Source organism: Rutilus rutilus (assembly GCF_951802725.1).
Source record: "Rutilus rutilus genome assembly, chromosome: 10".
Taxonomy (NCBI): Eukaryota; Metazoa; Chordata; class Actinopteri; order Cypriniformes; family Leuciscidae; genus Rutilus; species Rutilus rutilus.
Window position 1 is genome coordinate 38,467,572 of NC_140215.1, and position 16,531 is coordinate 38,484,102.

General features: G+C 38.3%; 1 protein-coding gene across 1 annotated transcript in view; it reads right to left on the bottom strand.

Annotated features, from left to right (window-relative positions):
- Positions 1–2,242: 2,242 nt before the first annotated feature.
- Positions 2,243–16,531, bottom strand: part of LOC311298303 (sacsin-like) — a 41,180-nt gene continuing 26,891 nt past the window's right edge. Inside the window, exons 6-8 of the mRNA XM_084421111.1 lie at positions 14,301–15,729; positions 14,115–14,203; positions 2,243–14,009 (exon numbers count right to left, since the gene is read on the bottom strand). Of these exons, the coding sequence (XP_084277237.1) occupies positions 3,175–14,009; positions 14,115–14,203; positions 14,301–15,729 (12,353 nt within the window). The 3' untranslated portion in view covers positions 2,243–3,174. The remainder of the gene's footprint in view (positions 14,010–14,114; positions 14,204–14,300; positions 15,730–16,531) is intronic.

Below are 16,531 nucleotides of genomic sequence, written 5' to 3' on the forward strand. Positions count from 1 at the left end.
CCAGGAACCAGGAAACCAGAAACACACCAACAAAACATCTTTGTCATGCTGTTGATTACCACAGACAATGTGTACTTGTATTAAAATACCTGTTTATCTGGAACAAATGCTGTTGTAATTTGTCATCTGTAAGCTCTAAAGAAACTTATGACAGAAAACTACATGACTATTGGCCAGTCAAACACACTACACACCAGCTGTAACACTGATAATCCCTCGTGAAAAAGAAGTATACTTTAGCATACAAATAATACTTCAAAACAACCTAGTGTAAACTGAATGTAATGTTTTTGGACACTTAATTTAAATTAAATGAAAATCTTTTATTGTTTAATTTTTATATTAAATGCAATTAGCTGAACTTTAGAATGTGTTTTGACCCAATTAAACTGGACTTAAGTATACATGTATATGATATATAATATATTAATAATTTTATTATTATTTTGTCTTTAAAATATGGTTAAAGTCTGCTGCCAAATGTTACAGCTGACAGAGTCAAATGTTAGAAAGAGTTACACAGATGAATTTAAGTTGCATGTGAAATAGATTTGTTGTTGGCGAGAAACTGGTGAGACTTGATGTAATCTGGGCGAATCAGAAACACTTTCCACATGTCACAAATGCTGTTGATCAAGCTTCACTTAATAACTGGAAGCATTCTTTAAGACTTCCTTAAGATTGTGTCTTCAGTATGAATATCTTTCCGTATAAAATTTGACATTTGTTTCACTGGTAGATTTTGTATTTGGTTTATTTTTCCAACAGCCATATTCTGATATGCATATATGAAGAGTTCAGATGCAAAAGCCTCTAAGTGCCATCTGAAATTTTCTTCTAGAATGATCATTTTTATCAAGCTCGTATATTTAAGTTCAGTAATTTCACTTAAATTACAATTAATAGGTTATTTTCATTGCCATTTAAGTGAAATTACTGAACTTAAATATACGAGCTTGATAAAAATTATCATTCTAGAAGAAAATTTCAGATGGCACTTAGAGGCTTTTGCATCTGAACTCTTCATATGTAGATATGCTGCTTTTACTACATAAATACCAGTTGTATGCGGTGGTGTTTTAAAATGAGGAGGAAAAGTCTGCACAGTTTTTATATACTGTATATCAAAAGTAAATTTATGTCAGTTACACTTAATTTTCCTGGTTAAATAATCATTACAAATCTTTTTTTTTTTTTTTTTTTGCAATTAATATTCTATTTATTAAAACCAAGTATAAATTTCATCAAGTTTTATTTACGCATTTTACATTTATTCCAAAATAATAACAAAAATGTAAACAATATATTATTTGTGAACTAATGTTCAGCTTTTCTTTTTAATAGTCATCTTACTTTCAGCAGTCGTCAAGCTTGAAGACTCAACACACTGCTCACAGACACGAAGATGTAACTTTAATTTCCCTAAGCTGATTGCTCACTAAAAACCCCCACAGTCATCATGTTTTCAGGCAGTGGCGGCACTGGGAATCATAGAATATCATAGAAGCTCCTCATCAACAACGATCATATTGGAGAGCTATGAAATATGAAGAAAAAGACTGCAGACTTCAGACACATCTCTGAATAGTTCAGAAGATAAATGAGATATTGTCCTCTTGTAATCTGCTCTTGTAATCCATGAGTAACTACCCTCTTTTTGAACATTCACTCACATTATAAACGGAAAATAATATAGATTTGAATATAAAGTCTTGCACTTTGTTCGCCCTAACTAGCCTAATGATGAAAAAATAAAGAGAAAAGTATTGCCTGTGTATTTAAGTCCCTGTGTTTTTAGTTTCAGTTCAATTTGAATGCCCAAGAAAAAAATACTAGAGCCGCCACTGTTTTCAGGCTATTTCAAGTTTGATTTTGACATGAAATAATACGGTGATATCTGAGTGGCTGAGTTGTTTACTAACTTTTTAATTAGTCTTCCCATTAAAGGCATCATTGTCTTCATTCAGGTCGATTCGAGAACGCCCATGAAAACAAGAGGCAGGATTTATTGCATGAACCAATCATACCCAATCATAACCGATCATATCCAATCAAAGTGCAATGGAGGCATAGCCCCCTCTCATGTGACTTTCCCCCATTCATTATCAATTACCCCCGACTAAAACCACTGCACGCTTCACAGCCTGTGGTGAAAATCCAGGTTTTAATGTTGTTTATATGTCTGTGTTGTTTTATAAATCTTTAAAGTTTCTGACGTCACAAACTACCTTGTAACCAATCAGATCAACGTGTGATCGTCAACGAGTGGATCTCTGAGCTGTGAGTGAGTGGAGGCGGGGCTCATTTGCATATTTATAGAACCGCGTATACTAAATGAGGGAAGGGTTACATTCGAGTTACATTCAAGCTATTTTAAGGCATGAAGACTTTTAGTTTTCAAGGAAAACTTTTTTAAATATGTAATTTGGGTGATAAAAGATGATTTTTAAGGGATAAAATTATTGACTACAGGGTGACTTTAAGTCAATGGAGCTCAGAGAAGGCAAGAGAGACGCCTCCCGTTGTAACTTCACCTGCGGGTGTCGCCGTTGGACACAGTTACTTTATAAATACAAGTGACTTTTACACTTTTTAATGTCACATTTAATAATATTTGTGTTGTTTTATTTTTTGTAATGTCAATTATTTTCTCATCAATGGGCAAAGGACCGCCTGATGCCAAAAGCAGGATCCAGACATAAAATGTGTAATGCATTTCATTTCACAGCATTACCTTAAATATTTTCATATTTGGTTGACACAGCTTTGGACTTCTGTTAATATTTCTTAATAAAAAACATGCTTTTAAATGATTTACATTGAAATTTTAATTCTAATGTCAATTATATTGCACATTTTGCAGACATGTTTATCTAAAGTAACTTACATTGCATTCAAGAAATACATTAATGTAATGCTTTCCCTGGGAATCAAACCCATTACATCAGCATTGCTCTACTGTTTGCTACAAGAATGTCCAGTATACAATAATATAAATGCTAAATATAACAGTAAGCAAGAAGAGAAGCAGACTTAGAATTATCAAAACATGATTACAAAGAGTTAAGAACTCTGCATGGTAGCAGTACTAAACAGATAAAAAGATCAGCATTGTTACTTGAAAAGATCCTCATGATTGTCTCAGAGGAACATAGTCTGTAATTTTAAGCTACTTCAAGAAATGTATTCTTCTATTTTTTCTAAAAGCTTTGTTGCAATATCCAGTGCACTTCTAGCATTATCGAAGCTGAACTGCTTGTTTGGAATGTGAGGAAATGGGTGATAGTTCGGATACTGAGTTTTTTTGCCATCAACACCAAGTTCAGTCAGTTGCCTCACAGTGTTTGGTAAAGAAGTCAACTGTGGGCTGTAATGGGACACCTGCTGAGCAAGGCTAGTTATTGAGCTGTTGTTGGGATGCTCTCCACTTCTCCTGTACATTGCTGCTATCAGGGCTTTTTCCACAGCCTGATGCACCTTAAACAGACACCACTCTGAGCAATCTCCTCCAGTGTTATTGTGAGCTGCTCTGATGTCACATTGAGCCTGTTCATACCAGCGCTTTGCCTCTCCTGTGTTTGGCCTTGGTGTTTCTCTGTGGTATGACCAAAAGTTATAGTGTCTTCTAGAGTAGTTCTGATGGAACCTCTCGCGTCCCCTCCTGTGGCTTCGTGCCTCTGTGTTCCACGTGTCATAGAAATCTCGAAAGTCTCTCCAGGTTGAGGATGTGCTATGTGCAGTTTTCCCTTGTTGTAGTTCCTCAATTCTGTTTTGCAGGTATTTGAAAGCCTCATTGGCAAGTTCTTTATTGTCTGGGTTTTTGTCTGGATGCCACTGGAGGTAGAGACGTTTAAGGGCTTTTTTTTTGTCCTCACTTGACATATTCCAGATTTCATTTAAGCTTTGGTCAATTTCTTTTCTGATCTCTTCAAATGTCCCTGGAAAGACTCTTTTGGGTGGAGGCTTGGATGTCAAAAGACGTTCTATATCTGTACAAGTGGACCCTGTTGACACAGTTGCCTTCTTTTCCCGTTTAAATTGGTAAAGGTCAAGAGAGCTTACTTCAATGAAGTCATCACTACCAACTTGTATTTTATATCTGGCAGGAAATTGTCTCATTTGTCCCAGTGGATCATCCAGTCGGTTGATAATAATGGCATAGAAATATTCACTGGATTCGTCCTTGCTGAAGCCAACATACTCTCCACTTTCAAAGTTGTTGAGGAAGTTCATATCAAGGCAGTCATGCCATTCTTCAGGTATGAGACATCCAGGTTTCGGTAAGGCATTGTGTCCTTCCTCGTGGCCACTGTTATGAATGCCATGTTTTGCCAAGGTTTTCTCAACATCCTCCATGTTATCACACAGCAGAAGTTGCCCAAGGACTGGAAAGCTTGAGGTGGTCAGACAGTTCTTTAGAAGAGCATTGATTTCTTTAGTAAGACACATATTAACTTCATTTACTACTTTGGGGACCATGTCATTACTGTGTTTCAAGTAGAAACTGCATCTATCTTGCTGTTTTTCCACATAAACATCTGTCTCAGCCTTACTACCTTCAAGTGGCTCATGGTTTAACAGAAGTTCAGTCTGAAGAGTTTTGCAACAGATAATCTGAATCTTGGAAAAGATTTCTTCACACTTTCCTACAGCTTCAGACTGTGAAACCCCACCTTTGCTGTCTTCTCTGATAAGACAGACTAGTCCATGAATAAATGCAGCAGAAGACAAGTGTTTGTCAAACCAGCCACTAAATTCACATTCCCCTTCATCACAATATTGGACACTTGCTCCCTCCAGATTTTCAGAAACTACATCCGAGAGAAGTTTGGGGCGAACTTGCTGAGGAAGGAACTGCAACAATGTTTGATGTTCATAGTGATCATTTCCAAGATGACAGCAGTTTAATTTTTCCAGCAGTTTCAACTTGGTTTCCAAAGGACCCTCAAGTCTTGCAGGCTGGAAGACTGTGTCGTTGAAAAACAAAGTGATGGATTCATAGAGTCTTCCATCTGTTGATGGAAGATAAAGTGGGTCATTTTGGAAAGAGGTTTTGTTCTGTTCCTCTTTCAGCAGGCAAAACAGCTGTTGTACAACACGCTTCACAGTTATCTGCTGGTTTGCCTGAAGGCTGTCTTTGTCAGAACTATCAGAATAGATTTCTTGAAGAACAGTGATATATTGATTGACGGTGGGCCTCTCCTTTACACAGATCTTCTTAAAGAAATCTTCAAATTTCGTATAGTTTGATGGAATGCGGTACAAATAAGGCCTAAACTCAAGTGCATCATGTAGCACAAGTGCTGTCTGTTTGGCCTTCACAAGTTTTGTCCCTTTTTCCACCAAGATAATGGGGAGGTCTGAGAACAGAGAGGCATCAAAATTTATTGACTGCAGGTATGCGTATGATTTGCCAAATACTTTTTCTCTTGTTTCCAACAATCTGTCACTGTGGCACTGAGATATACAGATGTTTTTCAAATTAGCAGCTATTTGTCCAGGGGGTGGCGTCTCCAAGGCTCCGACATCTGTCATTTTCCTTATGAGATGTGAAGAGCAGAGTTCTGAAGGTAGAATTGGCATAGATGTCCATATCAGATAATGGTGATCATTGTCTCTGTCAATCAATGATCCACTTATTGCAACAACCTCCCTCTCTTGAGCAAATGCCTTGTGATAATCACAAAGTGTTTGGTGAATTTGCACTGGGAAGATGAATTTAATGTTAGCAATTCTTTTTAGTAAATTTGAATTTTTGTCATTACCCATGAACAAAACAGTCTTGAGCAAAAGTTTTGATCTTTTCTTAAGAACATCTAGAGGAGTGTTGCCTGTAGTTTCATATTCAATTTGTTTTGCAAACTGAATGATTTCCTCATCAGACACTTCATGTTTCGATCCAAGGTCCTTTAAGAGACGATGTGCTTTAGTTTGTTTACCTTGGAAATTGTCCCAAAACTTTTCTGGCACAAATCTCTCTTTTGGAAGCATTGCACTGTAAAGGGATACACTGTCATCATAGAAGTATGAAGCCACCTGAAGAGAGCCATGGATGTCTCTAATAAATCGGACGTCTCTCAATGCAGAGACAGTTCTGGGGTCCACTGGTCCAAGTTCTACTAAAAAACGCATTAAATCAAGAAGCTTGGCCTCTGTCATCATGTGCACAGAAGGAAGGATAAACTGTACACAGAACTCCAAGTCATTTAGAATCTTAATGTTTAGATGTTCTGCCAATTCTTGGTTCACCCAGGTGTACTTGAGGAATATACTGTCACATTCTTCAACCTGATACAAGCTTGGAAAATCATTGTAATGCACAGAATTCAGTATAAATACCATTCTGTGTAAATCAATCCTTTCCCGTTTTCCAGTTATTGACTCAAATAGGGGCAAGGACTTGAGCATACCCACATGTTGACTCTTGTTATTGGAATCTCTGATCCCTTGTTGTAAGAAGCGTTGCAGATCTACACATTCATCTTTTGACAGCTCCTCAAACTGTGAATGAGGTACATCACAAACCTGCCCCAAAACAGCACTGCTGTCTGCTGTTTGCAGGAGTTCTGGATTCATATACTTGAGACGGAACTCAAGTTTGAGATCCATGAAAAAGCTGAAGTCTAATTTCATGAACCCCAGTTTAAGGAGAATGGATGCTATTTTTTCATCTTGATACTGAATCACTTTTGATACGTTCCCCATTGTTTGTAAGAAATGTGTGTTATTTTGACTGGGGCAGATTACTGGTAAGATAGGACTGCTGTTGAAATGCTTTTTTATCTCACTGAAGACATTCAGATTTTCATTTTGGTAGCTTTGCTCTTGATCCTCAAAGAAGCTCCATAATGTTTTTAGCCATTTGATCGTCTCTGACTGCGCTTTGTACAGCGGGCACCTTTGATCAGGTAATGACTGACTGAGGAGTTGAGCAAGTTCTGGTTTCAAATACGCTGCTGCTATGTCAATTGATAAGTCCTTAATAAACTTTCCCTCACGCAAAATTTGGACATGACTTCTATTGACATAACTGTCTGCAAACATTTCCTGATGTCCTTGGAAAAGACTGCTAAATTGTGATATCAGCTTTGGGGATTTAGATTCAAAGACTCTTAACATCTGATCTTCTGTGAGGAGTAGAGGCAGCCCATTGAGGTCATGAACATTTTTCTCATCAGCATTTGTCAAGCAGAAGCTCAGAAGTTTTGAACATCTTGTTTTGTCTTTGATCCATGTCTGGTTGATGGGCAAAGGCAAACCACCAGTTGTCTGGGAAGGATCATTCAACGATCTTTGCTTCAAGAAATTTATCACTGTTGAAGTGCTGACTTCTGTAACATCCACACCAGATGATTTGAAATTCTCTTTTATTTCATTAATTTTACTCGTGTTTGGCACTAATTTCATGCCGATGTCATCTAAAATTTCAAAAAATCCATCATTGTCATCAGTTGAAAAATATGGACAATTTTCTGAATGTTGTTTCGATGGACTGCACCAGGTAACTGTGTATTTTTGTAGTGAGCGATGTGATGACTCAACAGAAACAGTGTGTACAGTGGGTATGACTGGAAGATCACGTTGGCTGATTGATCTATAGACCTCATGGATCATCTCATGCCAGACTTTGTCTACTTTCTGTGAAGTGCTGGGAAAGTACTTAAGGCAAGAAGTATCTAGTTGTGACTTGAGGAATACAAGAGCTGTAGGTGTATCCTTCATGACTGAACACAGACGTAATAGCAGATCAGCATAGAGTGGTGAAATAATTTTTACTTTCAGTGACTGGTTCCACTCTGTCTTCAGACTATCACCATCCTCTTTCCACAAGTCCCTTCTAGAAGAATCTACTTCAAAATTTGCATTCATATGGACTGGTAAACCAGTTTCTCCAGGTAATGGCAAAGAACAAAATACCCTGCCAGTAAATGTGTGGTTAAATGAGCTTTTCCAACATGCAGCAAGAGCAGCTTGAGGAACTTTAAAATGATCCTGCTTGTTTATTTGCTCATAGTTTTGTTTTGAAAAGCTAAAGCACTCTGCAATGACCCACTGACTTTGTTTATTTCCAGATGAGATTTGCAAGCCATAGATGGTTTTGCAGGGTTCTGCTGTTCCTAACATGAGGGATTCTCGAACATGTCTGTGAAAGTTTTCCTTGCTTAACATGCTCTTCTCTGAGTGTTTCTTTTCAATAAGGAAATAACTTTTTTTCCCCTTTCCATCGTCACTGATCTCCAAGAACTGTATTTTTGTGATGTGTTTCAAGAAGAGAATTAGTCCTTCGGGATCTTCAGTCAAGGCATAGTAAAGTTCCTTCATGTCACGGTCTGTGACTGTGTGTCTAGATATTTCAGATTTTTCTGCCATTTTCTCTGTCCTGAGAGGGAGCCTGAACATGGTTCCAGAATTGAGTGGAAACATTTCTGGAAGAAAGGTATGATAAACATCCTCAAAAGACTTTTTAAATTCATCATCAACTGAAAACATGCAGCCTGGGGACTGTTTTGTTATGCCTTCCACATATTTTAGATTTGGATCAGAAATGCAGAGCCATTTGTCAGCGGTCAGGATAGATGGACAATCTGTCAGATGATACACAGAATTGAAGCCAAGTCCATATTTTCCAGTTCTGCCTAAAGTTCCATGTTTTCCTCCTTCCCCCAGCTGCTGAATCCCCTGCAGATCATCATCAGAAAATGTTCTGTTGTTGTACACGCAAAGAGCCGGGCCTTGAACCAGTTCCCATTTCTTTCCAAATATCTTTTCTGTCTTATGTTTTCTTTTGTCCCACACAAAGTGAATTTCTGTTGCCTGTGCATCATCAGCATTTTGAATGAGCTCTTTCAGAATATCCTTTTTAGATGGATATGCATCAATTATATTTTTTATTCGGACAGTTAGTTTCTCAGTTTGTCCAAATTCTTTGGCATGAAGGGAAAATCCACTGACTAAATGATTCTTCAGAGTATGGTGTCTTGTTGTCATTACACCAAAATGACAGGCCACAGAACGAGGTATCAGATCATGGGCGAGCTTGACACCAGCTGAGACAGGCATCCATGGGCTGTCATTAAATCTCAGCTCTTTAGAAGATGTCAACACACCTCTCTCATCAGGTATGAGACAGTTTGTAAGCTTTTCCTCTTTGATTTTGTATAGCCCATTTATGAGTATTGCAACACACTTATGGAGATCTGACAGGGATAGAGGTTGAGATCCATTTAAAGCCTTAATTTCATCAAGTTTAGCAACAAATTGCTCTTTTGTGAATTGTCTGTTGACACCAATGCAGTCCCAGAGCCTCTCAAATTTGGAGAAGATGACTGGAAGCACATAGAGATATGGTTTCTCCTCAAATTGTTCACTTCTGGCCACTGACCTTACATTTACAAAGTGATCCTCAATAAAAATGAATGGAAATGATTTTGCATGACCACTAATGGGATTGGAATCTTTCTGTTCCAACAAGTAATTGTTGAGATATTCATAGCAGGACTGGGCAATGTTGAAGATAGCCATCTTTTTAATTGCATTGCAGTGTTGGTGTGCTTTTAACAGCTGCTGAAGAACCGTCTCAACTGGTGGATTTGTCCGTACTCTCAATTTTTGGAGAACTGGATCATAATTGTATATTTCAAGGTTTGAATGATCAACTGTGAATTCTGTCATGCTTACTAAATTGTGACAACTGTCATTATAAACTTCAGAGGGTTTTTTAAGAATGGTGGTGTTATTGTTTTGCTGAACTAAAGGAACTAAGGCAGGAAGGAATGGTATTTGAGACAGTGTGTGCCAGTGCAGAGAATTCACATCTTCTGAGGAGTCTTTCATTGACTCCACAAGGCACTGAAGACGTTTACGATATTCAGATTTATCCTGTTGCCAAACACTGGATATCTTCTCTGCTCTTTCTATTATGTCCTCTAAAGGGAGGTGGTCACTCAGCATTCCCAAATCTGAAAGTCGTTGAATCCTTTTTGGTGAGATAAAGTCTTTTTCTGTTCCTTCAAGAAAGCGTCCTTCCTTAAGTTCATACAAACAAGCCATTTTGCCAGAATGATTCACAAGTCGCTTGATAAATTGAAGCTTCTTACAACTCTGTGTTGGAATACAAGGGTAGCTTTTCAGAAGGTCATCAACAGCTGGATCATTCAAATCAATGGCATTCAACACAAGAGTATTTCTGCTGTGTGTGTCCACAGAACTCAAGTTCTCAAAAATAATGTTGTAAAACTCAGGCCAGTTGATTGTTCTTTGTTTGATCTCTGGCTCAAAGCCACAATCGATGAAACTCTGTCTTACCCATGATGGGATTGAAACAACACTGGAATATGAAGCTCCCAAGCTCAAGAACACTTTCATGGCAATGTCTCCATTTACTCGGCTCTCCTCAATTTTTGGATTCAGAAATCTCACATTGTCCATAGAACACCAATTATGTCCATTGCTGAACAGCTCCAGAGATTTGCCATTGGCATTCTGCACAACTGCTGAGTAGAAAGACTCAACCATGGGTAAAAATGCTTTGCTTACTCTCTCTGTGTTAGGCCAAAATGTATGGAAGGAATAGTTCTGGATATGTCCATTTTGGGCCATTTTTTTCAGCTCAAGCAGTGTAGTGATATAAGCAGAGGTTACAGCATCTTTCAGTAAAGCTTTGTTCCACTCAGACTTCACTCCTTTTTCCCATAGACTTTTCCTATTAGATGTGACTGCAAAAGTTCCATTGACATGGACTGGAAGACCTGTCTCAATTGAGAGAGGAAGAAAGCAAAAAGCCTGGCCTTCATGCTTCAGGCTTTCATCAGGAGACCATGAATTAGTTTTTGCCTCTCTATGCAAAGGTACAGCTATACCTCCAATTGGAAATGAAAATACATGTTCTTGTTCAGTTCTTCTCTGGAACATTTGCAAAGAATCATGCGTCCCAAAACATGAGTACAAAAGCCAGTACTGAGTGAGGGATTTATCTGAGTTATCCTGAACCATTTTAACAATGTGTGCTTTATTGACATCAATAATGTTGAGGCATTTGATATCACTATTTCTTAAGGTGTTCTCGACCTCTTGTAGACGTGTGTTATTCGAGACAGTAAATGAATTCATGTCTTTTCTGTATAATTTTAGAGGAGTCTGAATCTGATCATTCCATGGAGGAGTCGATGCGTTTTCAGGGACAATTTGAAGGGACATAGATTTAATGCTCTTCAGAAATAGTAAGTGTGTTTGTGAGTTGTCAGTCAAATGATTTTTAAAACTCCTAATTCGCTCCTCATCATATACCTTTGAACTGATCTCTGACTTGTTGGCCTCCTCTTGAGTGCGAAATGGTAATTTAATCAAGGTGCCATTGTAAGCTTTCTTGCTGTTTTGCACTGACAAATCACAATCAAAAATTCCTTCATAAGATTTCAACTGTCCAGGAAACCTTTTGAACAGTCGTTCCTGGAATGGATCAAGTTTAATTCCTGGGTTTCCTTTGCTGAGAATGTGCTTTTCCAAATGGGTGACATTTGGATCAAGTATGAGAAGGGTTTTCCCACTCAAAATTGAAGGAATATCACTCACATGGTAAACAGCATTAAATCCAAGCCCAAACTTTCCAATCATCTCGACTTTTTTTTCCTTTGATGCTGACCCAACTTTGACAATGTTTCTCCAGTCTTCTTGTGAAAAAAGCTCATTGTTGAAGATCCAAAGGCATGGTCCATTGCAGAGAGCCATTCCATGATCAAAGAGAGTTTCAGGGGGGTCTTTGTGTTTTCTGAAGTCAAGGAGGAATTTACATGTGGTTGCCCCAGCATCCTCAGCATTTTGTAGGAGTTCTTTGAAAATGTCACTTTCTTCATCATACTCTTTCAGAATGTTTTTAATTCTTTGAGTAATTGGTTCAGATTGTCCACACTGTTCTATACCAAAGGACTCTTGCTCTGCTTGAATGAACTGTGGTTTTAAGATGCGAGTACTTAAGGATGGGACTTTCAACCACTTTGCAGTGATGGGTAGAACTTCTTCATGAATGACATAGAACTCCTCATTGTCTTGTTTCAGATCATCAAGTCCTTCAGCACTGATGTCACAGAAGACTGTTTTGGACAAAGACTGCAGAGTAAAGTTTTGACTTTGTGCCATGACAGGCACAGGGGTACTGTCCTTTAAAAGCTTCTCATTCTTTCGCATCCAGTCAAGAATAGCAATTGACACTTTAAGTTCTGTCAAGTCTCCATGAGGAGGATACCTGCAGTGAATTCTTTGTTTTATGTCATGGAGTATGTCTTCAATCTCTTCATCGGACAGTGTTTTCTTCACACCAAATTTTGTTAGCAGGTTTTCATATTGCAAAAACTCTTCAGGCACTTTCTTGATGTAGGGGCTTAGATCCAATTCAGGTGGATATGCTAAAACTATATCTCCTGGACAGACAAACTCACTTTTATTCCATATCCAGGGGATGCTTTTTGTGTCCATTAAATCTGTGAAATTTCTCATGTTGTCTTGCATGAATTTGTAAATACTGTGCAGCTCGGTTTTAAACTTAAAATCTGAATTTGTGTTGACCATTGGTCTCAGTGCAGAGAGGTTCTCCAAGACTTTTTCAGCAGGAGGGGGCTCATAAAGTCCAAGATTTTTGCAGACATGTCCTGTTAGCTCAGAGGTAAGTGGCATTACATATCCAACAACTGAAGAATACTTTGAATCCCTTACTTCAGTTGGCTTATACAGGCCTCTCTTGAGATTTCTACAAATGCTTCCATTCAAGAACTTTGGATTTTCACAGGGCACCCACTGCCTTTGCTTCAGCTCTTCTATCTGCACCTTGGTGAATTTTGAAAGGAAATCATTCTCATTCAGGACTCGAACTAGTGTATGTGCTTTTTTGAATGCCTTATCTGGTGAGTGGACAAAAAGCTTTTCAGTATGATTTATGACTTGGAGTATGTTTTCTGTTGATATTTGTTTTTGCTCTGTCCTTAGGCCAAGGCGCCGCAAACTCTGAAGCATTTCCTCTGTCTTTGTGTAAATAGGTGGGGGAAAGAAATCTGCCTCGAAAATGTCCTGAAATGTCCTGTTTCTTGGGTCAAAAACGTTTGAGGCTTGTTTGATTTCTCCCCGAGTTGTCTCAATAAAATTGAGAAGTTTGGTTTTCGCAAGAAGCTGCTCACTTTGTGAGAGTAAAATGCTACCATTAGTCAATATCCAAGTCATTACTGTCTGTTCCTCACCTTTTTTGAAAGAGGCTGTCTCAATAGAGTCAACCAAACAAACAGCCAACTTAGCGGCATCTAAGAGTTCAATATTCAGAAGAGTCAAAAGTCTGCGATCAGCTTCATTTGCACACTGTACAATGGTCTCAGGCATTGGCAGATCATTTGGAATGGCTGGTTTGGTGGTTGAAACAACTGCTTGCTTTGATTGAACTGCAACATATTTCCCAGACATCATTCTGAAGATTGGCAACATGGAAAGCAGGATCTTTTCAGCATTTGAGAGAGAATCCAAAGAAGAGAGGTACACTTTCAACTCCTCTTTTTCCTGTGATGAAGCAGAGGCAATGCCTTCGATGACCTGATCGCTGTGTGAGTTCACAAAGACTTGTAGAACACTTCTTGGTGAAGCAGGAAGAACATACCTCTCAATGTCATGATGTCTAAGACACACATCTCTTTTTATGACTGTACACCCTACCATTCCTAACAATTTCTGAACATGATCTGACAAGCTTGATGCTGTGCTACACTGAAAGATCAAAGTTGTGTTACTCTGCAACCTTGCTAACAGTACAGAATTGCCTGAACTCTGCAGTGGCTCAAGTGGTATTAAAGGCACATCTATAAAGCTGTTTAACTCAATCAATTCAGTGCTAAGAAACTTCCAGAATTCAGCCAGCCAGCTCTTTGCTGTTTTCCATGTCACATGACCTTGGGTCACCTTCCAGTCCATGGGTAAGTGCTTCTTGGTGAGTGCAACTACATGTTTAGCATCCAAACTGATTATGTTGTATATGTCTGAAAAAAAGTGAAATGGTCAAGACCAAATTTCACAAACATGTATGATATTAATTAAATATTTCATAAGCACTCTCAATAAAATATATGAAACAGTTTTCTTACTCTCTGTTGCTAGTTTCCTTAGTTGCTTAGTGCAAACATGGCTCAGATCGTTGGGTATAAATCTTTCTTTACAAAATGGCAGCAATGTTCTAAACAAAGAAAAAACAGATTATTAGTATGTTGAAAATATAATATAAATACACTAAAAAAGTAAAGTAGGAAATAGACAACTGTATCACACCTTACCTTGGAAACTTTTCATTGTCGATCAAAACAGTGTTCTGCACTTCATTGCTAAATGAAGTGAAGGTTCCATCACTGAGAGGCAGAAGCTTAAGACCTTGTAGCTCTGTGTACTTCTCATCACTAAGAGCTAATTCAAGAAGAGAGTATTTGTCATCTTTACTGAGGTTTTCAGCCTTACTTTTGTGAAGGACATCTCTAACATAAGATGGAGTCACCCATGTCAAGGTATCACTTTCAGGGAAGATTTTTCGAACATCTTGCAAAACATGTTCTGGGACTGTGACCAGGTTCTCTCCTTCAGCAATCAATAATCTTGACACTGCAGACATTGTGTCACTACATATATTGTTAACTGGAAAAACCGCATCTGAGGGAGACACCCAGATTTTCTCATCTTTGGCAAGGTGAAAGATCTTGCATTCAATTAGACCCTTCAGAGTATCTGTTGCAACTTCATGCCATCTGTCTTTATGTACAGTCTTGGATAGGTCAGGCCAAAGATTGTACACAGTGGTAGCAGGCAGGGTCAAGTTTCTGGATAAGTGAATGGCATCCAGGATCATCATAAGATATACATGAGGAAGAATATCTTTTATAAGTAGCTCATTCCACTTTGCAGACTCGTCGTTCTTCTGATCCTCCTCTTGCCACTTAATGAACCTTCGATTATCTGTCAGGCCAAAGCAAGCATTGATGTGAATGGGAAGCCCAGTTTCATTTGATTCATTATTTGGAAGTGGCAGAAAGCAACTTAGTCGCCCATTGCAAAGTGATCTGTCTTCATCTATTCGAAAAGCTGCATCAACTTGAGGGTTGAAGCTCAGCTTACTGGCTAGAAAGTCAATCTCTGGTTTATATCCGTGTTTCAGAAGGCAAGTTGTCACAAGCCACTGGGATTTTGTTTCTTCCATTTGATGGAAAATGTGTGATACTGTTTTGAAACACGTTTTTTTGTCAAATGATTCCTGCTTGACATGAGAAAGGTCAGTTTCAAATTTATTTGACACTGAAACTTGTAGCCTATTGTTGCAGGAGCTATTGGTGTCAATATGCTTCAAAGTAATGGATGACACATTTCTCAGGAAAAGAAGACTGATGTCTGCATCAGCAATGAAACTGTCAAAAAGCTGTGTAACTTTTGTGGAGTCATACAAGTTATCTGAGATCTCAGAAGCCTCATTGCGCAGAGGGAAACGGAAAAGCGTTCCTTTGAAGTATTGCTCCTCGCTGATGACCTTCTCCCAGGAACAACTGTTGACTTGACTGACTACATTTTGAAAGGGCTGGAACTGATCTCTCAAGTTCAAAAGGCTCTCTCTGTCCTTCTCGTCATCTAAAGACCATCGATAGCCTTCTTCATCATCTCCAAACATCATCTTTTGTGGGTCAAAAATGGCCAGGTGTTCAGAACTGAATACACATGGCAAGTCTGTAAATAAACAATAATAATAATTATAAATATTGTTAGCGTCGCCAGTGTTGTGCCAATTTAAATGTCAGAATCCGACACCACAAGTACCCTGAGGGGCAGTTATTTCTAAAAACTGATGCTGCAGCTGATTAGGGGTGTCATTTATAAAACTGTGTAGGATCCTTACTAAAAGTGTATGTGGTCCCGAAAGCCAAAAATGGCATACCATATACTTATATACTTATAAAACTCCCTTTATAAAGCCCAGTGTTTAATGGTACAAGACATTAGCTCAGCTGACAGGTTAGCTCAGCTGATGTCCAGCTGGCCATTAGCAAGCTATCCTCTAGCAGTGGACCTGGCCCTGACGGCATTGAGGGTAAGTTTATCAAACTTTCTTCACATGTCCTATCCTCTCCATTGGCTGAGCTTTTCAATCTGTCATTTCTAACCCATGTAGTGCCTTTGGCATGGAAGTGTACCAAAGTCATTCCATTGCATAAAGGAGGGGACACCCAAAATATGAACAATTATAGACCTATCTCAATAATTAATAGTATTGTGAAAATTTTTGAGAAAATAATCTTTAATCAATTATCTAGCTATCTCTCTCATAACAATTTACTATCTCATTCTCAATGCCAGTCAGGTTTCAGGAAACACTTCTCTACTACCACTGCTCTTTTGAAATTTACAAATGATATTTTTTCTAGTTTTAATAACAATATGTGTACTGGTGCCATCTTCTTAGATCTTACAAAAGCATTTGATTTAGTTGATCACTATCTGCTCCTGGATAAATTATATTCAATTGGCCTTT